Source organism: Trichoderma breve, assembly GCF_028502605.1.
Source record: "Trichoderma breve strain T069 chromosome 7 map unlocalized scaffold00007, whole genome shotgun sequence".
NCBI classification, from domain to species: domain Eukaryota; kingdom Fungi; phylum Ascomycota; class Sordariomycetes; order Hypocreales; family Hypocreaceae; genus Trichoderma; species Trichoderma breve.
This window is the reverse complement of record NW_026611593.1, coordinates 2,685,796-2,700,939: the sequence shown is the minus strand read 5'-3', so window position 1 is coordinate 2,700,939 and position 15,144 is coordinate 2,685,796. Positions and strand designations below refer to the sequence as shown.

Sequence of the window (15,144 nt, the reverse complement as noted above, 5' to 3'; positions counted from 1 at the left end):
TTTTAAATATTATATTATATATTATAATTAATTTATAATTATTATAATTATTTTTTTAATTAAATAATTATATTATTTTAATATATAAGTTTTTTAAAAATATTATATATATAATTTATTTTTAAATAAAATTATTATTATTTTTTATAATTTAATAAAAAAAATTATTTAATTTAATTAAATTATTAAATTATAAATTATGAATTTCAAATTAATTATATTATATTTAAATTTTATTATTTAAATTATTATATATATATTTAAATTTAAAATTAAAATATAATTTTTTTTAATTTTTAAATAATTTATTTTTTATATTTAAGAAAAATAACTATTATATTAAATTAAATATATATTTAATATATATATATAGTATAATCTAGTTTATATATATATAAATATTTTTATAAAATTTATATAATTATTAACTATTAAAATTAGTAACTTTCTTATTTTCTATTACTAAGATAAAACTTACCTCTATTAATCTCTCCGTCAAATCAAAGCATTCGCGCCGAATCTCTTCTCCAAGGTCTTGAGAAGAGAAACGCCATAATCCTGTAAATCCCATTTCATGTAATGCATCTATTAGTGGCCGCATCGACGTCATTTTATCCTGAAAGTTTGCATCTGACGAGATTGTTCGCAGTAGGGTATTGGCGGCCTTCAGAGCACTAGTATCCTGGCTATGTAATAGGACCTCCTCAATTAATGATGGTATTGCGCCGCATCTATATGAAATCAGTCAACAAACCGCGTAGTCAAGCAGCATTATATACTTACAGCTGTTCAAATACCAAAGGCCGTTGCAAGGCTAGATCATTCAGCCACTGAAGGCTCCGGACTTGGACCCGCTCCTCAAGATACTGGAAGTCAACTAATTCGATAGCTGAGATGAGCAATAGGTCTTTGTCCCTTACATTATCCATTCTTTGTCGACCAGTGTATGTTGTAGTATTTCCAGTGCCCTCTGCACCGATACCGGCAATCCAGAGGCCATCTCTGTAGTCTTCAGGAAGCACGCCTCGCGCCGAAATAAGAGCAAGGTATGGTAATGAATCTGTTGTAGGGTCGTTTTTAGCTGTTGGAGGTACTGCGGTAGAGTTGGCAATCTCAAAAAATGAAGATAGAACGCGAATTGCCGTTGGGCGTGTTGACGTATCAGTGAGTCCGCGGACGAGGTAAGCGCAGACGGCAAAGTGAAAGCTCTCATGATCGAAATGAATTCCGTACGCATCATCAAGTGGCAAGGCAGCTTCTTCGAGCTGACCACGGCTTTGTAAAAGAAGCGGGACAATTTTCTCTCCCGTAGCATTGCCCACTGCGCCAATGTTGGTTAAGACTGCTTCAAGGAATTGCGCTGTGCAGTTGAAAAGACCAATGGGAACAAGTCGGACGAGAGACATGGCCAACCAGAAAAGTTGAAGTCCGTACCGAGATGCAGAAGGAAGCTTGATCATCATTTTTGACAACGACGTTACGATAGAGATGAGCATTTCGCTATTCCCATCTTCTCCGAATTGGCCGATGCTATTTCTCAGGGCAACGAGAACTTGGTAAAGTAGGTCGTCGTCTACCTCTTCACGAGCTAAGTATCCCATTACTGCAAAGGCTCTTGGTTGGACGGCTGGATTATTTTGAAAGGCGGTGCTTGCAACAAGACTCATCCAGCGTGATCTCCAACTATTGGCCAAGTCAATCGAAGGTGCTGCAATAGAGCATATGTCGAATAAAATGACAGTTAGATTTTCAGTTGCCGCTAGTGTCGAGCTCGAATCGTGAGCCGTAGAGACGGAGGCGCCGTCACGGATATTCGAGGTCGTTAAAGAAAACGCCTCACCTCGAGGCTCACAAAGAAGGTCAAGGTTTGCCTTTAGTTTGGTAAGTTTTGCCTCGTCTAGATTGAAAGCCGTACAGACTGAATGGACTGAATTGACCAGTAGCTTGTACACCAGTTGGCGAACGCTATTGTCGCCAGTATTGGCGAGCATCGTCACGATGTGGAAAATTTCAGGCAAGAATAACCGAGACTGAACACCACTATCAAATGACAAAGCGACGCAAAATTGCAGAAGCACGCATATCTCTGCCCAGACAGGGCTATCTTGCAGATATCTTGTTGGTCTCAATGACGAACGATTGAGTGTTTTGCGAAGTCGGGAGAATATCTTTCCTCGAATAGTAACAGTACCAATACCGATGATGACTGGTGAGATGACGTCCAACGACTCCTCATGAGCGCCATAGCTTAGAGCAGTTTTTATCAGCTCATCAAGGAATATGTCGAGCAGGAGTTCATCACTGGTTATTGATGGTAAGACAAAATGCTGGAGAGGATATGAAAGGTGCGGGTCTAAAACGATAAGATCGATCAGCTTCCTCAATAGTGTCGCGACCTTTTCTCGTCCCTTTTCGCTGTCTTGTTCACTGGTCAAGACATTTGTTCGAAGACCGGTGAGCCACGGTGACATGTAAGCCAAGCTGAGAGGCCTTTGTTCTTCAGGGAAGCTCTCCCACCCTACGAAGAATTCGGTCAAGAAATCAGATGTTAGCTGTGGCTGCGTAGTTGCTAATATATTGCTGATTTCTACTACAAATCGTGTTGGATCAATGGGAATGGAGATGTCTAGCACACGGTATTAGTATTAATGATCAGATCGATCAATAAGCGCCTTAGAACCGACCTTTCGCGCATGATAATCTAGAATCAGCGCTATACTTGAAAGCCCTGCATAATGCTCCAAGCAAATTATATGACGCCAACCTGAGAGAGCGATCTGAGCTCAAAAGGTTCGTAAAGGCGAGGTTGAGTAATGTACCGGGTACGTCTTGAGGACGCATAAGTCTCTCGAACGGCTTATAGGTACGATTCTCTTTCCCATGCTTGTTTTTGGCACTGCGGATGGTCTGAAGCACGTCAGCTTTCTTTGGGCTGGTAAAGTACATGACTATTTTCCCTCCATCTGCTCGGAGTCCGAAGGAAGAGTCATCCTCTGATTGAAGTGTTGTCGTTGCTTCTTCCACATCTCCAAGGCGGAAAATATCATTGACAGTAGTGCTGAGGCGAAGGCCAGACAAAACCTCCTGTTTCTTGGTTGTGGTTACTTGGACAAACTGGCTTCCAACCTTAATTACCACTTCTACTTTTCCTTTCGACTTTGAGAGCCTTGTAATGGGCTGGAACATATAGCGAGTATCTGTGACAACACTAATCGTTTCCTTAGGAAGATGAAGTTGGCTGAGATGGAAATGAGCTTGGAGATCCTGAAGACTTCCTATCAAGTGGTACTCCACGTTTCTCGGGTGAAAAGCACTGCTTTCAGATCTTGTGGATACTCGTAGCAGGTGTCGAAAGCATCTCCTGGAATCATTTCGTTAGTGATGATGAAAAGGGTAACGGCACATATCTAACCGACCTAAAGGCGCTGTTCATGTTGTACACATAAATTCTCGTCAGGTTAAGTGTCAGCTCTGAGGGAGTAAGAAGATCAAGCATTTTAAAGAAGTCATCTTGGGGGTCGTTCCGTCCATTATAACATGTGGCGTCTATGAAAAGTCCGAAGGGTTCATGCCAAAGTCTGCTGGCAATCTGTCAAACGAATTAGAATCCCTTTCTTTGATCCATTGCTACAAGGGGCATCGGCTAGCTGGTGCTACACAGGTTCTCATGTAGCGCAGCAGCTGGAGTGCCAATGACTATGGAGAAGATCCAAGAGCTTACCTTGAGATAACAATAAAGCATTGTGTCGTAATCAATATTATCCGCTTCAATATGACGCAGTATAATGCAAATGATCGAAAGTCCGTCCTAGAGAAAGCTCAATTAGCATTAGTTATTTCTTATATCCTGAGGAACTGGGGCGAGCTGAGAGGGTAGTAAGCAATTATGTCTCACCTTGCTCTCGCCTCCATCATACACCGCACGAGACGTTAAATAAGACTCTGTACCACGAAAAGCGTTGCGAAGCATAAAGTTCTGGAATCGTGAATACAAAGGTGGGCTGTTTGTTGAGATTTGTGGCCGGTTCCATGAGATGGCCAAAGGAGGGGGACCGAGATTTGCAATCAAATTCCGTAGAGGTTCCATGGCCGGTGAACGACCACGAGGATGTTCCCCTGGAGATCTGACGTATTCTCTCCTATCCTTGGAGACAAGAATCTGCTGAAGGTGATCCCAATGGTCATAGAGGAAGCGGTGCAAGGCCACACATGACCCAAAATCGATGGCCTTTTTGTTACTGCTGATTTCTAGTTGACTTGGTGGAATCTTTCGGGTGGTCAGTCTATCTTCGCAAAAAAGAGTTGTCCAGTCACTTACAGATATTTCACGTAGAAACCCCATTACGACATGGATGTTTTGGACTAAGAAGAGGTTAAGCGGAAACATGTAAGGCTCTTTTGTTCCGAATAGAACATTATTGGCCAAATTTTGAATTATTTTTGCTATGAGCAGTAGACCTCGACGCATCTCCTTCGACGGCGGTGTTGGCACGAGTCCCTCTACTTCTGGAGCGACAATTGCAGGACAGAAAAACCGGAGGAAAATGAACGCGCCAACTGCAGTGTATTTGGCATTCGGGAAGCGATGTAGAACAGCATCGGAAATCTACTTGAGGTGTGAGGGCTATTGATCAACAACCAAGGGGTATTAGCTGAACTCACTATGCTGCATATTTTTCTGAACGAAGGGGGTATATTGGAAGCAGAAGCACAAATATCGTCCATGAAAACTTTTGCAACTATCTGAAGTTGAAGAGCATTTTTTTGTAGTTCTTCCTGTGTGCCAACTCTGGTCGGATCAAGCTCCAAATCTAAGTCTTGGGATGTGAGCATGAGTCGTTCAAGGACCTTGTGAAGAGTTCCTTGTAAATAAGCAAAACCTTTCCACCTAGCGTAGACAGAGAGCATTTTAGTTGCAACGCAATTTCGACGCAAAATTTCCGTCTCATTTTCTGATGGAAGATTAGCTCGAACCTTGTCCAGTACTACTAAAAGGAGTGAGTAGAAACGCAATATCTTACCAGTCTGATCAATTTCTGCCCTAATAAGTGCCTCGAACAATTCAAAGATAAGGCCTCTTTGTTCAAATACCGTTAGAAGGCAAATTGTAAGTTCATCGACTTCTGTACTAGGGCATATTGCACTCATTGAGGCAGGAAGTGATACATCTTTTGTAAGGAGCTGCATTTGCACTGTCAGCTTCTGGGAAGGGCTAAGTCAGGTGAGATAACAAACCTCTAAAAGTTCCTCATATTTTTTGCTAACAGCCGAGTCTGTCAAATTGCTAAACTCAGTTCCTTGGATTAAGATGTTAAAAAGAACTTTGACGAATGCTGTTCGGATCTCTACATTGTCGTGATATCCGATATTGATGGAATGCTTGAGACCAACATCAATATTTGCGCTAAGGAGGTTGGAGAGGATGGTGATGGCCAAATCTGAATTGGAGATCACTTCATCTCGGCCAACTAAAGTTGCAGAAAGCTCCGATCTGCTGATTTCAGCAGACTCATGATTGAGAAGGGAAAGAAATCGGTTGAAGTAGGTGTGAAACATCTGAGACTTCATCTCGCTCATTCCAACATCTGACTGACTATCAGCGGGCTGAAGCGGTAAACGAAATGTGAGATCTGCGAGAGATCGCAAACAAGCTTTATCAAGATCCTTTTGAACTCTGTTCAAATCATCAGGTTTCCCACCTGCGCCGGGTTGATCCACATGTGGTGATCGTGGTCGATCTATCCAACCAATGGTGTATTCGAGGAGCTGGTTTCGAATATGTACATCATCACGGAGGTTCAAATGCTCCTTTCTCTTTGTGACTGCTTCGCACAATTGACAGACCCTTATCTTGACTCGTAAGGTATTTGCAGTATCTGCAATCCCGTCGATGAACTTGGCAAAGTTCAATGTCATCAGGCCCAAGTGGACTGACGAGGCGGCCCCTAAATCGGCCGGGATTTCTAGTCTCTCGACCAGAGTCTTTAGCAAAGAAGCAGCTTGCTCCGCAAAGATTATGTCTGTTTCCTGAGCCTTATCTGCCGGAGCGAGAACACCTGCAAAGAGCACTTCTAACTCTGATTCGAGAGACTTGAACAGGGCGGGATAAAGTATAGGTGACACTTCGCTCGAAAGAATTTCGCGCATAGCTTCACGAACTCTGACGTTTGCACATGCTAGGAGTTGAATAGCCAATTTGAGATAACGTTTGAGCGAAGGCTCCTCGGATTGCTCAGATGGTGATCGATCTATCCATCTCAAATTCTGGAGCGATGGTTCCTCCAAAGCAATGGCCTGATCTGCGGTGCAAGCTCCTCCAAGAGACGCAAGGAAGCCTGACAAATTTCGCCACTCTGACAATAATCGGTCATCAACAGAATTTGGATGTAGCGTGGAGACTTTTTGAACTAAATAGATCCAACGATCGAATGCGATTTCCCAAGCGTTCAGTATGCCTAATGTTGGAAACTGTATGCGACGCAAAAAGGTTCGAATTCGTTTCTGGAAGGCGACCAGTCCGGTGAATCGAAAACCTGGGGATGCGATCTCACGGAAAATATCGCCGTTGCGAAGGATTGACGCTGATGACTTGACAGATTCAGCAAATTCACCAATGCAAGAGCACTCCGCCAGGAATAGGCCTATGCAAGAAGTAACAAGCTGACAGACATCAATATCGGCAGAGCAAAGAGATACAAGAAGAACGGTCTCTAATTTGGACGAGGCAGCTACCATATCAGGAAGCTCATCAGACAGGCGTGTCAATTCCTGTAGGAAATCATGATACAGCATTAGTGGAGGGCCGCTGTAAATTGGATTAATGGATCCTTACCGGGATGTTTTTCAATAAGGTGAGCCGAGCTTTGAGATAGTCGTGCATAGTTGTTAGTTCGGATAGCCTAGGATGAACCATTCGTTCACACAGCTCGAGCAAAACCTTGGAGCTTGAAGAGTATTAGTTAATGTTGGATACTACCAGTTTTTCATCTTACCTTCGAGTCCAGAATGTCTCACGCAGCTCAAGTATATCGGGATGACTCTGCTCATTGAAGGACTTGACGGCTTCTGGATGCTCTGAAAAGAGTCGCTCGGCAACTTCTGTTGCTGTTTGGCAAATGGTTTTGTTGGATGATATTACAGTGAATATAAATGGCCCCAGCGTATCAAGAGCCGGCGTCTGACGATTAAGCTCATTCAATAATGATGTGGGCAGAGCACCGAGAAACTTGAGGATGCTGCGCGCCATATTTATGACTTCATTACTGAGATTTGCCGCCGGATCCCATGAAACAGCTACGCAAGTCTGAAACCAATTAGTATAAGCGTGGTAAGAAGCAGAAAACAGTTTTGTGTGGCAAACCTTCAGCTGTGTTTGAATAAATGGAAGAGCCTCATTGAAGAGCTCGTTATATCTGGAAGAGTCTGACTGGTTCGCAAGGTAACAGCATGCTTGGATAACTGCGACTTTGAAACTATGAGGTGACGAGGGCGAGATACAAGTGTCAAGGACAGTATCAATACAGACATCTAGGTTTAGATGCGCTAGAGTGATAAAGGCAGCAGTAATCATATTCTGATCAAACTGGGCAGAAGGCGAATTTGTGGCGGAATGGCGAAATACTGCGTCCCGTACTTCGTCCTGCACATCCATGGCATAGCTGACAAGTGCAGAATCGCTCTCTGCGCTGAAATGACGAGCAGCGCGGAGTAGAGAGATGACACAATATCCGGCTTGCTCATTTCCATTCTTCATGGTCTTACGCAATGCGTCCAAAAATGACACCTTCTTCATGATATTGTTGCTCTTGGCCTCCCTTAAGTTACTGGCCACCTCGAAAACATCAGGCATGAGGAAAAGAAGAGTTGTTTGGAGAGGAAACAGAAGGGTTTTGCGTCTACCATTGTCAGTCACGGTTTGTGTCATATCAAAAAGGGTATCCGCGCCTCCATCGAGTCGTTTATGAAGACGGTGGAGATGGACAAATTCTTGCGGATATCGGTCAATCCATCGAGCTATTAATAAAGGCATGGTAGCAGCGACAGTGTTTTGATATGATTTTCGAAAATGAAGAAAGCTCGAGCAAATCTCTTGTATGATGAACCCAAGCTTGGAACCATCCACCCAGAAGGAGGAAAGAAGTCGCATGACAACAAGCGACCCTCTCCCGGATTCCTGAGAGCCCCAAGTCTCCGCAGTAGCGTCTACTGTTGCAGAAACGCGGACATTGTATATGACCTCTCTAAGGTAGCTAAATGAGTCTGACCAGCTGGACGCTGTGACATATCCCACGAGTGTCTTGATAGGCGTTTCGATTTGATCAAAATATGAAGACAAGCGGCGCTCGACGTCGGGATCGTCATGATGGACATCTTGCTGCGGCTCACCAGCTGAGGATGTCACGCTGGCACTGCTTTCGATACCTTGATCCAGCAGCACTTGTGCCGATAACATGTAATTGTCGGATATGGGTTCCAGCAAATCTTTGAGAGCGTCAAAGATTCGGCCAACAAGTCGCTCGCCCAGGGCAGTAGATGGTAAAGGTGTGGCATTGTCGTGCGAATTGGGCTGCCCAGTCCAATTAGCAGAGCAGCAATCGGCTGCCAGGCTCAGCACAAAGATCTCCGAGGACAAGACATGGCTGGGATGATCTGAGATAGTGCCATAGGGGCGCGCGAGGTCTTCGAGTAGTCCCACAAGTGATTCCAATATAATACTAATGGAAGATTTGCTCAAATCAACAAGTGTCGATCTCGTTATGTGTAGCACTTCATCTTCAAGGGGACTTGGACTGCTCGTTCCGGTAAGGTGCGGTAGCTGCAACGCGAGGATTGATAACCGTTAGTTAAGTGTTCGTGGATTCAAATATGCCCGATTGACGCGAATTGCTGCTTACCCTGCTGGACAATCGTTCGACCAAGCAGGCCACCAAACTTGAATCTCCAGACATGACGGCGATCTGGAGATGTCGGAACGAGCTCGTTGGGAGTGGATGAGGCCATCATCGAATCCAGGGCCTGGAAGTACAGCGCGGGGTACATTCTAGCATGTAGCGCGACCCCTGGATCGGAATCCCCTCCAAGGTACTCCGGACAGCATCAAGGCATTAGCATAGGTACTTTTTTGTACCTCGGCGCACAACGTTACGGCCGATGATATTACCAGGGGGCCCAGAACAGGCACGGGGATTTTTTTTTTCTTTTGGAAAGACTGCATAGATAGCGGTACCTCGTAGTTTGCAGTACCTGATAAATCATTGGGCGCCCCCAATGGTACCTACCAGGTACTAAAACGGCACATTAGGAGCTCCAGCCAGTACACGTACTAAGCTTCTTTCTAGCTTCCTTGTCTGTCACTGCGACACTACAGCTGGCACAACTTGCGAATAGCATCTTCGCCACAGGTCGTGTTTGCATCTACCGACAGCGCTTTTCGTAGTTGAGAACAGTCAAAGGGTGTTTTTGCCGGAGCAACTATGCAACAATGCCTCGTAGGCACGGTGCTTTAGACGACTACACGTCTGCTGTGCCTCAAGTTTGTGTTCCTATCATGTGCAATCCTCATAGTCCAGCCTAACCAAGTCTCAGATCATCTTGTCGACCTCTGATTCCGATTATCTAGATCACCTCATACCGGTGCTTAAAGATGCAACCAACTCACGGCGGACGCCAGCCCTTCTGCAGTCCTTGTCTCGTTATTCCGAGGACCGCGAAGCAGACATTGAACGAATCGGACTGACCAAACACGAAGAGTTTCTCGATTCGGTCCACAGACTACAAGAAGTCCGCGAAGGGACTGTTACCCTCACCACTGAGATTCTCAAACTCAACCAATCAATTCAAGCAAGTACCGAGAAGCTTGCTGATCAAAAGGGTGCCCTTGTCAACACAAAGGCTGTGCGCCAGAATATTGCTGACGCGGCGGATGCCCTTCGAGAATCCCTTACGGTGCTCCATGCCGTGAACCACTCCCACGAGCTCGTACGCCGCAAGAAATACTATTCCGCCTTAAAATCGCTGGAAGATTTGCAGAATGAACATCTTGTTCCGATCCTCCAGAATCGCTATGCCACCCAGCATCGCCTAGCGGATGCAATTCAGAAGTCTCTTCCTGCTTCCCGAAGGGCAATTTCCGAAGCGGTCATGTCGGACTTGAACACCTGGCTCTTTCGGATTCGTGAGACCTCACAATTTCTGGGCGAAGTTGCGTTCTATCATACAGAAATGCGAAGAAACAGGCAAAGGGCGCGAATCGAAAACGAAAAATTCTTGGAGAATTTCAAGTTGAATTCGTCTATTGAGTTGATTTCAGATGAGAATGAGGAATTTGATGTTCTCGACAACGAAGAGCTCCAGGTTGATTTTACACCCCTGTTTGAAGCTCTGCATATTCATGATGCCCTTGGACATAGCGACCGATTCCGCTCGGAATACGCTTCTACCCGACGCCAGCAGAAGGACCTTTTAGTGCCAACCTCAATTGATTTACTGGCCGAGGATGGGTCTTCTCTTAGCAGTCTTCTCGAAGGAATTGCAGGATTTGCAATTATAGAAAAGGCAACGATGCAACGGGTCCCGTATCTACGATCCGTGGTTGATGTAAGTATCAGCGCACCTGGAACTCTTGAGTCTTCAACTGGGTTTAACGATGTCCTACAGGTAGAAGAGTTGTGGGACTCCATGTGTACCGCCGCCATAGCCCTCACCACGAAGGCTCTAACAAACATTGATAATGCTGAAGTCTTACTTAAAATTAAAAGCGTCATTGCATTGTTCATTCAGACCATGGAAGTAAGCATGCAGTCTTGTGAATCGTCGTTATCATATTTTTCTGACAAGTACTTGTTCATATCTAGGGCTGGGGATATTCTGTATCCACTCTGGATAACTTTCTCCTGCAGCTCTTCGACAAATATGCCCAGCTACTGAAGCGCCGATTCAGCGAAGACTTTCAAGAGGTATGTAGTACAAATTGTCCTTGTCTCAAGACCATTTACTCATGAGCAATACTCGGCAGATCGTTTCGACGGATGATTATATGCCGATGGCTATCAACTCACTCAGCGACTATGAAAAAGTGATAAACGTCAGCTGGTTCACGCCAGATCGACCTACAGAGGAGCTTACGTACGCTTATTATATTTCTAGGATGCACAGCAAATACTAACAGTCGTGATAGGTTTCCATGCGTTTTACCATTTTCTCAGATGTACCCACTCTGCTGTATCGATATTCGAAACTTTCTGAATCAATTCTATTTCTTTCTCGATGATCACTTTCAGCACTCAGATATCATCGATGAGACGCTTCGAAAGGTTTACACTGCCACCCCTGCCCCTATCCAAGTAGAGATATAGACAACTAACCAACAAAACAGTCTCTGGACGAGCTCCTCAGCGAGAAGGTCTGCAAATCTCTCGTCGAGCGTCTAAGCTCTCAATATTTGGGTCAAATAGTGCAGATCCTTATAAACTTGGAGCACTTTGAAATAGCCTGTCGAGAGCTAGAACAGCTATTGATACGAGCAAGGTCGTCTACTTCAGCGGGTGGTCCTTTGCGATTAAACGCCACGGAAGAGTTTCGCAACAACAAGAAGACTGCTGAGAAGAGAATATTTGAACTGGTCAACTCCAAAATTGATGACCTCGTTGACACGGCAGAATACGACTGGTAAGATTTTTAGATGATGGAGTCACCATAGGCGCTAATCAAGACATTTGTAGGCTGGCGAGCGGTGTGCCGACAGAGCCAAGCAATTACATGCAAACGCTCACTCGGTATCTATCCAATATTATGAACTCGACGCTTCTGGGGTTGCCAAGAGAAATCAAGGAGTTGATTTATTTTGATGCTCTCAGCCATGCAGCTGAAAAAATCCTGGTATGCCGTTCCCCGTACCTACATCATGATCGTCGTATATTAACTAGCTTTCAAAGGCCCTCCCTCTTTCACCAGAGGTTCGACACATCAACGGGCATGGTGTCTTTGCCCTGGCACAGGATGTCAACTATCTTACAGAGTTTGTCGGAAGTCTTGAAAACGGGCAGATGCTACGCGAAAATCTTGACGAACTTCAGCAGACTGTAAATCTGATGCAATCTGACAATCATGAAGAATTTTATGATATTTCAATCCGCAACAAGAAATATGGCCGAGTTGACGTGCTCAATGGGCCGATCCTACTTGAGAAGTATGCCATCACCGAAACACCTGAAAATAAACAAAAACAACAAAAAAACCCTTAAAAGACAAAAGCTAACACAACGTAGGCTTACTCCTACCGCACAGCCTTCAGGGAGAGCTGCGCCACTTTCCAACTTATCTCGCTTTGCCATCATGAAATGAAGCAAAGCAATGTCTAGACGCCTCTCTAAACTACAAGATATGCTTGTCTATTTTGCATATCTAGAGACTCTTTCGCATTAGCAGCTACCCACATGGCCACTTTGAGGCTGCGACTTTTACGTGCCGCAACAGAAGTTGAAAGAGCACTTGTCGTCATGTAAGCGTTGGATCAATTACCTCTTTCTTTTCATCCTGCCTATGGGGAGGCTCCTATTCAAACTCCTCAGACGGCATAGATGCCTATCAATGATTAGAAGAGTAATGCTGTGGCGGAAAATCACTTACCTGTTGCGGCTGCATTGCTGAATATTGTTGGTACATGCCCTCCATCTCACTATACATGGCCGCTTGTGCTTGGGGTTGTCCATAAGGGGCAGGAGGGGCCTGGCCGGAATACATGTTGGGAGCTTGTCTGTAATCCTGCTCAGAAGCAAGGGCATGTCCGCCCATATAATCTGCGGTGGCCATTGGGTGAGACGATGGATGGCCAGCCGACTGGGCCATGCCGGCATGCTGCCCCGGCATTGGCGCCTGACCCGGCCCTGGAACAGGCGCGGCGGAAGGCTGTGTGGTAGTTCGTTTAGCGTGTGCCGTAGCTTCTTCCCTCGGGACAATATCGATCAGGAAATCAAACATGTCCGACTTAGCAAGTGCAGAGGCAATATCGGAGCGCTGTAATGTGCGCCTCTTGTTCTCCTCAGCATGAATCCAAGCTCGCATGGTAAGTTCGGTGATGAATATGTCGCAGCCTTTGGCAAAGAGAATTGGTGCCTCTGCCGAGATCATCTTGACTTCGGGATCCGCCTTCATGACTTTCTTGATGCGGGCGAGGGGAAGTTGATGGATTTTGTAATCATGAGTGTCACTCTCCAAATGGCTGATTGTTTGTTGCCAGTACGTCGTCAGGATATCCTTGTACTGTCCTGTGAGTCCCTGATGAACCTAGAGTGCGCCGGCTAGTTAGCAAGTCGAAGCGCAGCATGGCAACCGAGGAAGACAAACATTTGCCCAGGGGCCGGTATAGAGCTCCGCGGGCGCAAAGCCTTGCGAGGCAAGCTGTATCCTTGGTTAACACAAAACAAAGGCTCGGCCGAACAGATATCGATGTATACGAACTGCAGCACAGGCACCTAAGGAGGGCGCATTAGTCTTCCAATAATGTACGCCCCAGCTGGACAAGAATAACTAACCATAGTGTCCACCTTGTGTAGGATCATACACTGGTGTAGGTCGGTTATGTGAAGGGTGGGCTGGTGCGGATTGATTTTGTGATTCCATTGTCTAAGTTGGACGGTTGACGAGTAGCGACAGTGATAGTCGTGATGATGCGAGAGACGCTACTACTAATAATAATACCGGTGTCAGCTCTCACGATTATAAGTCCAGTGGTATATAGCTGAAAGCGGGGATGGACTCTCTCGTACCTGTGATTACTCGTGGAGCTTGGTCGAACAACTTTAAGCAACTGTGAGCAAGAACAAAAAACACTGTTGGGTATAATATGAGCGCGTAACGGTGTAACTGGAGTCGAAGCGTAGCGATCGCGTTGTTGATTTTGGGCTGCCTTAGGTGATGTTGTCAGAGGTGCTTCCCACCTGCGCAGCCCATTTACTAAGTAGCCAATCATTTACCTGAGCTGGCAAGCTCGATTTGTTCATATTCATTAACTGCAAAAGTATGCATACTATAATTTTGTACAATCGATTGTAACAGAAGTGGGGGCAGAAAAATTCTTGTAATGGAATATCCACTTCTTTGCATACGAGCGCCAAAGTTCCATACTACAAAAAGACCAATTTCCTGAAAATTTTACAACGGGAGACTTCTCACGAGGCGGTTTTGATCTTCTCTCCCCAAGTCATATGATGGCTGGTTTTGCCGACAATGACGTGCAGAAGCTTCTCCAGCAGGCCGAGGAGCGCCTCAGCGGCGGCCGCATAGTTCCAAAGCAAGCCTCGACGGCTTCGACAACGGCCAAGCCCGTAGGAGAGGATGCGAAGGTTTTGCCTTCTAAGCAGGAGAAGACACAAGTCCGCGTGCCGCGACCGCAGGTAGCAGCATCAGAGCAGCGGAAGGGTAAGGTAAGAACCAAGTTTTTTTTTTCTCCTCTTCTCTCTCTCTTTCTCCCCTCTTCCTCTGGGAGGATAGCTGGTATAAAGATGAAAGCTAGCCGCAAGGCACAATGACACGGGACAACGTCCGTCTTGGACTATAGGCCCGTGGCTCCTGATTGCTATTTACATCATAGTTACTCTGAATACCAAGCGACTCAACCTCAGCTTCTTCACTCATTGCGACTGGCTTACACCGGCCTCTTCATGTGTTAAGCCGACTTATCGCTAACTCGTAATACAGAACACAGCAGGGCCTGAGTGGTTTGACCTCCCCAAAACCGACCTGACGCCAGAGTTCAAGAGAGACTGGCAACTGTTGCGCATGCGAAATGTTCTAGACCCTAAGCAGCAGAGAAAAGCCCTACGAGCTTCTGCCCCCGTTTATTCCCAGGTGGGCAGAATCATTGCCAGCCCAACCGATCCATATAGCGCGAGACTGGGGAGCCGAGAGAAGAAGAAGACGCTATCAGAAAGTATCATGTCCGCACATAATGACACAAAGCTCGCGTCCAAGTATTCTTCTATCCAGGAGACGAAGAGACAAGGACGAAAGGCATTCTATAAATCAGTAGTTGCCAAGCGACGGAAAAGAAATTGAACCCAATACCTACCCATTTATACAGCGATACCCGGACAAGAATCCACTGCCAATAGTCTAGTAACATAGCATGCTATAAGCACATGGAGT

General features: G+C 45.4%; 4 protein-coding genes across 4 annotated transcripts; 2 read left to right on the top strand and 2 right to left on the bottom strand.

The window, feature by feature from the left end:
* Nucleotides 1-413: 413 nt before the first annotated feature.
* T069G_11030 (GTPase-activator protein for ras-like GTPase domain-containing protein) lies at nucleotides 414-8,948 on the bottom strand (the record flags this gene model as incomplete). The annotated part of the gene is made up of 16 exons (XM_056178240.1): nucleotides 414-428; nucleotides 479-731; nucleotides 784-2,626; nucleotides 2,685-3,361; nucleotides 3,417-3,589; nucleotides 3,722-3,808; nucleotides 3,896-4,267; nucleotides 4,319-4,606; nucleotides 4,663-4,952; nucleotides 5,022-5,181; nucleotides 5,236-5,651; nucleotides 5,700-6,768; nucleotides 6,833-6,944; nucleotides 6,993-7,303; nucleotides 7,361-8,815; nucleotides 8,895-8,948. The coding sequence occupies 16 exons, from the start codon at nucleotides 8,946-8,948 to the stop codon at nucleotides 414-416; spliced, it is 7,575 nt and encodes a 2,524-aa protein (XP_056024530.1).
* A 533-nt stretch (nucleotides 8,949-9,481) lies between these two features.
* On the top strand, nucleotides 9,482-12,342 carry T069G_11029 (exocyst complex subunit sec15-like domain-containing protein; the record flags this gene model as incomplete). The annotated part of the gene is made up of 11 exons (XM_056178239.1): nucleotides 9,482-9,532; nucleotides 9,586-10,596; nucleotides 10,657-10,788; nucleotides 10,854-10,955; nucleotides 11,015-11,124; nucleotides 11,177-11,312; nucleotides 11,375-11,401; nucleotides 11,459-11,667; nucleotides 11,721-11,877; nucleotides 11,925-12,187; nucleotides 12,267-12,342. 11 exons carry the CDS (start codon nucleotides 9,482-9,484, stop codon nucleotides 12,340-12,342), a joined length of 2,274 nt encoding a protein of 757 aa, XP_056024529.1.
* A 210-nt stretch (nucleotides 12,343-12,552) lies between these two features.
* On the bottom strand, nucleotides 12,553-13,620 carry T069G_11028 (histone-like transcription factor (CBF/NF-Y) and archaeal histone domain-containing protein; the record flags this gene model as incomplete). Its single annotated transcript, XM_056178238.1, has 5 exons — nucleotides 12,553-12,582; nucleotides 12,628-13,284; nucleotides 13,345-13,398; nucleotides 13,459-13,472; nucleotides 13,533-13,620. The coding sequence occupies 5 exons, from the start codon at nucleotides 13,618-13,620 to the stop codon at nucleotides 12,553-12,555; spliced, it is 843 nt and encodes a 280-aa protein (XP_056024528.1).
* Nucleotides 13,621-14,207: 587 nt separating this feature from the next.
* T069G_11027 (fcf2 pre-rRNA processing domain-containing protein) lies at nucleotides 14,208-15,054 on the top strand (the record flags this gene model as incomplete). The annotated part of the gene is made up of 2 exons (XM_056178237.1): nucleotides 14,208-14,423; nucleotides 14,698-15,054. The coding sequence occupies 2 exons, from the start codon at nucleotides 14,208-14,210 to the stop codon at nucleotides 15,052-15,054; spliced, it is 573 nt and encodes a 190-aa protein (XP_056024527.1).
* Nucleotides 15,055-15,144: the final 90 nt, after the last annotated feature.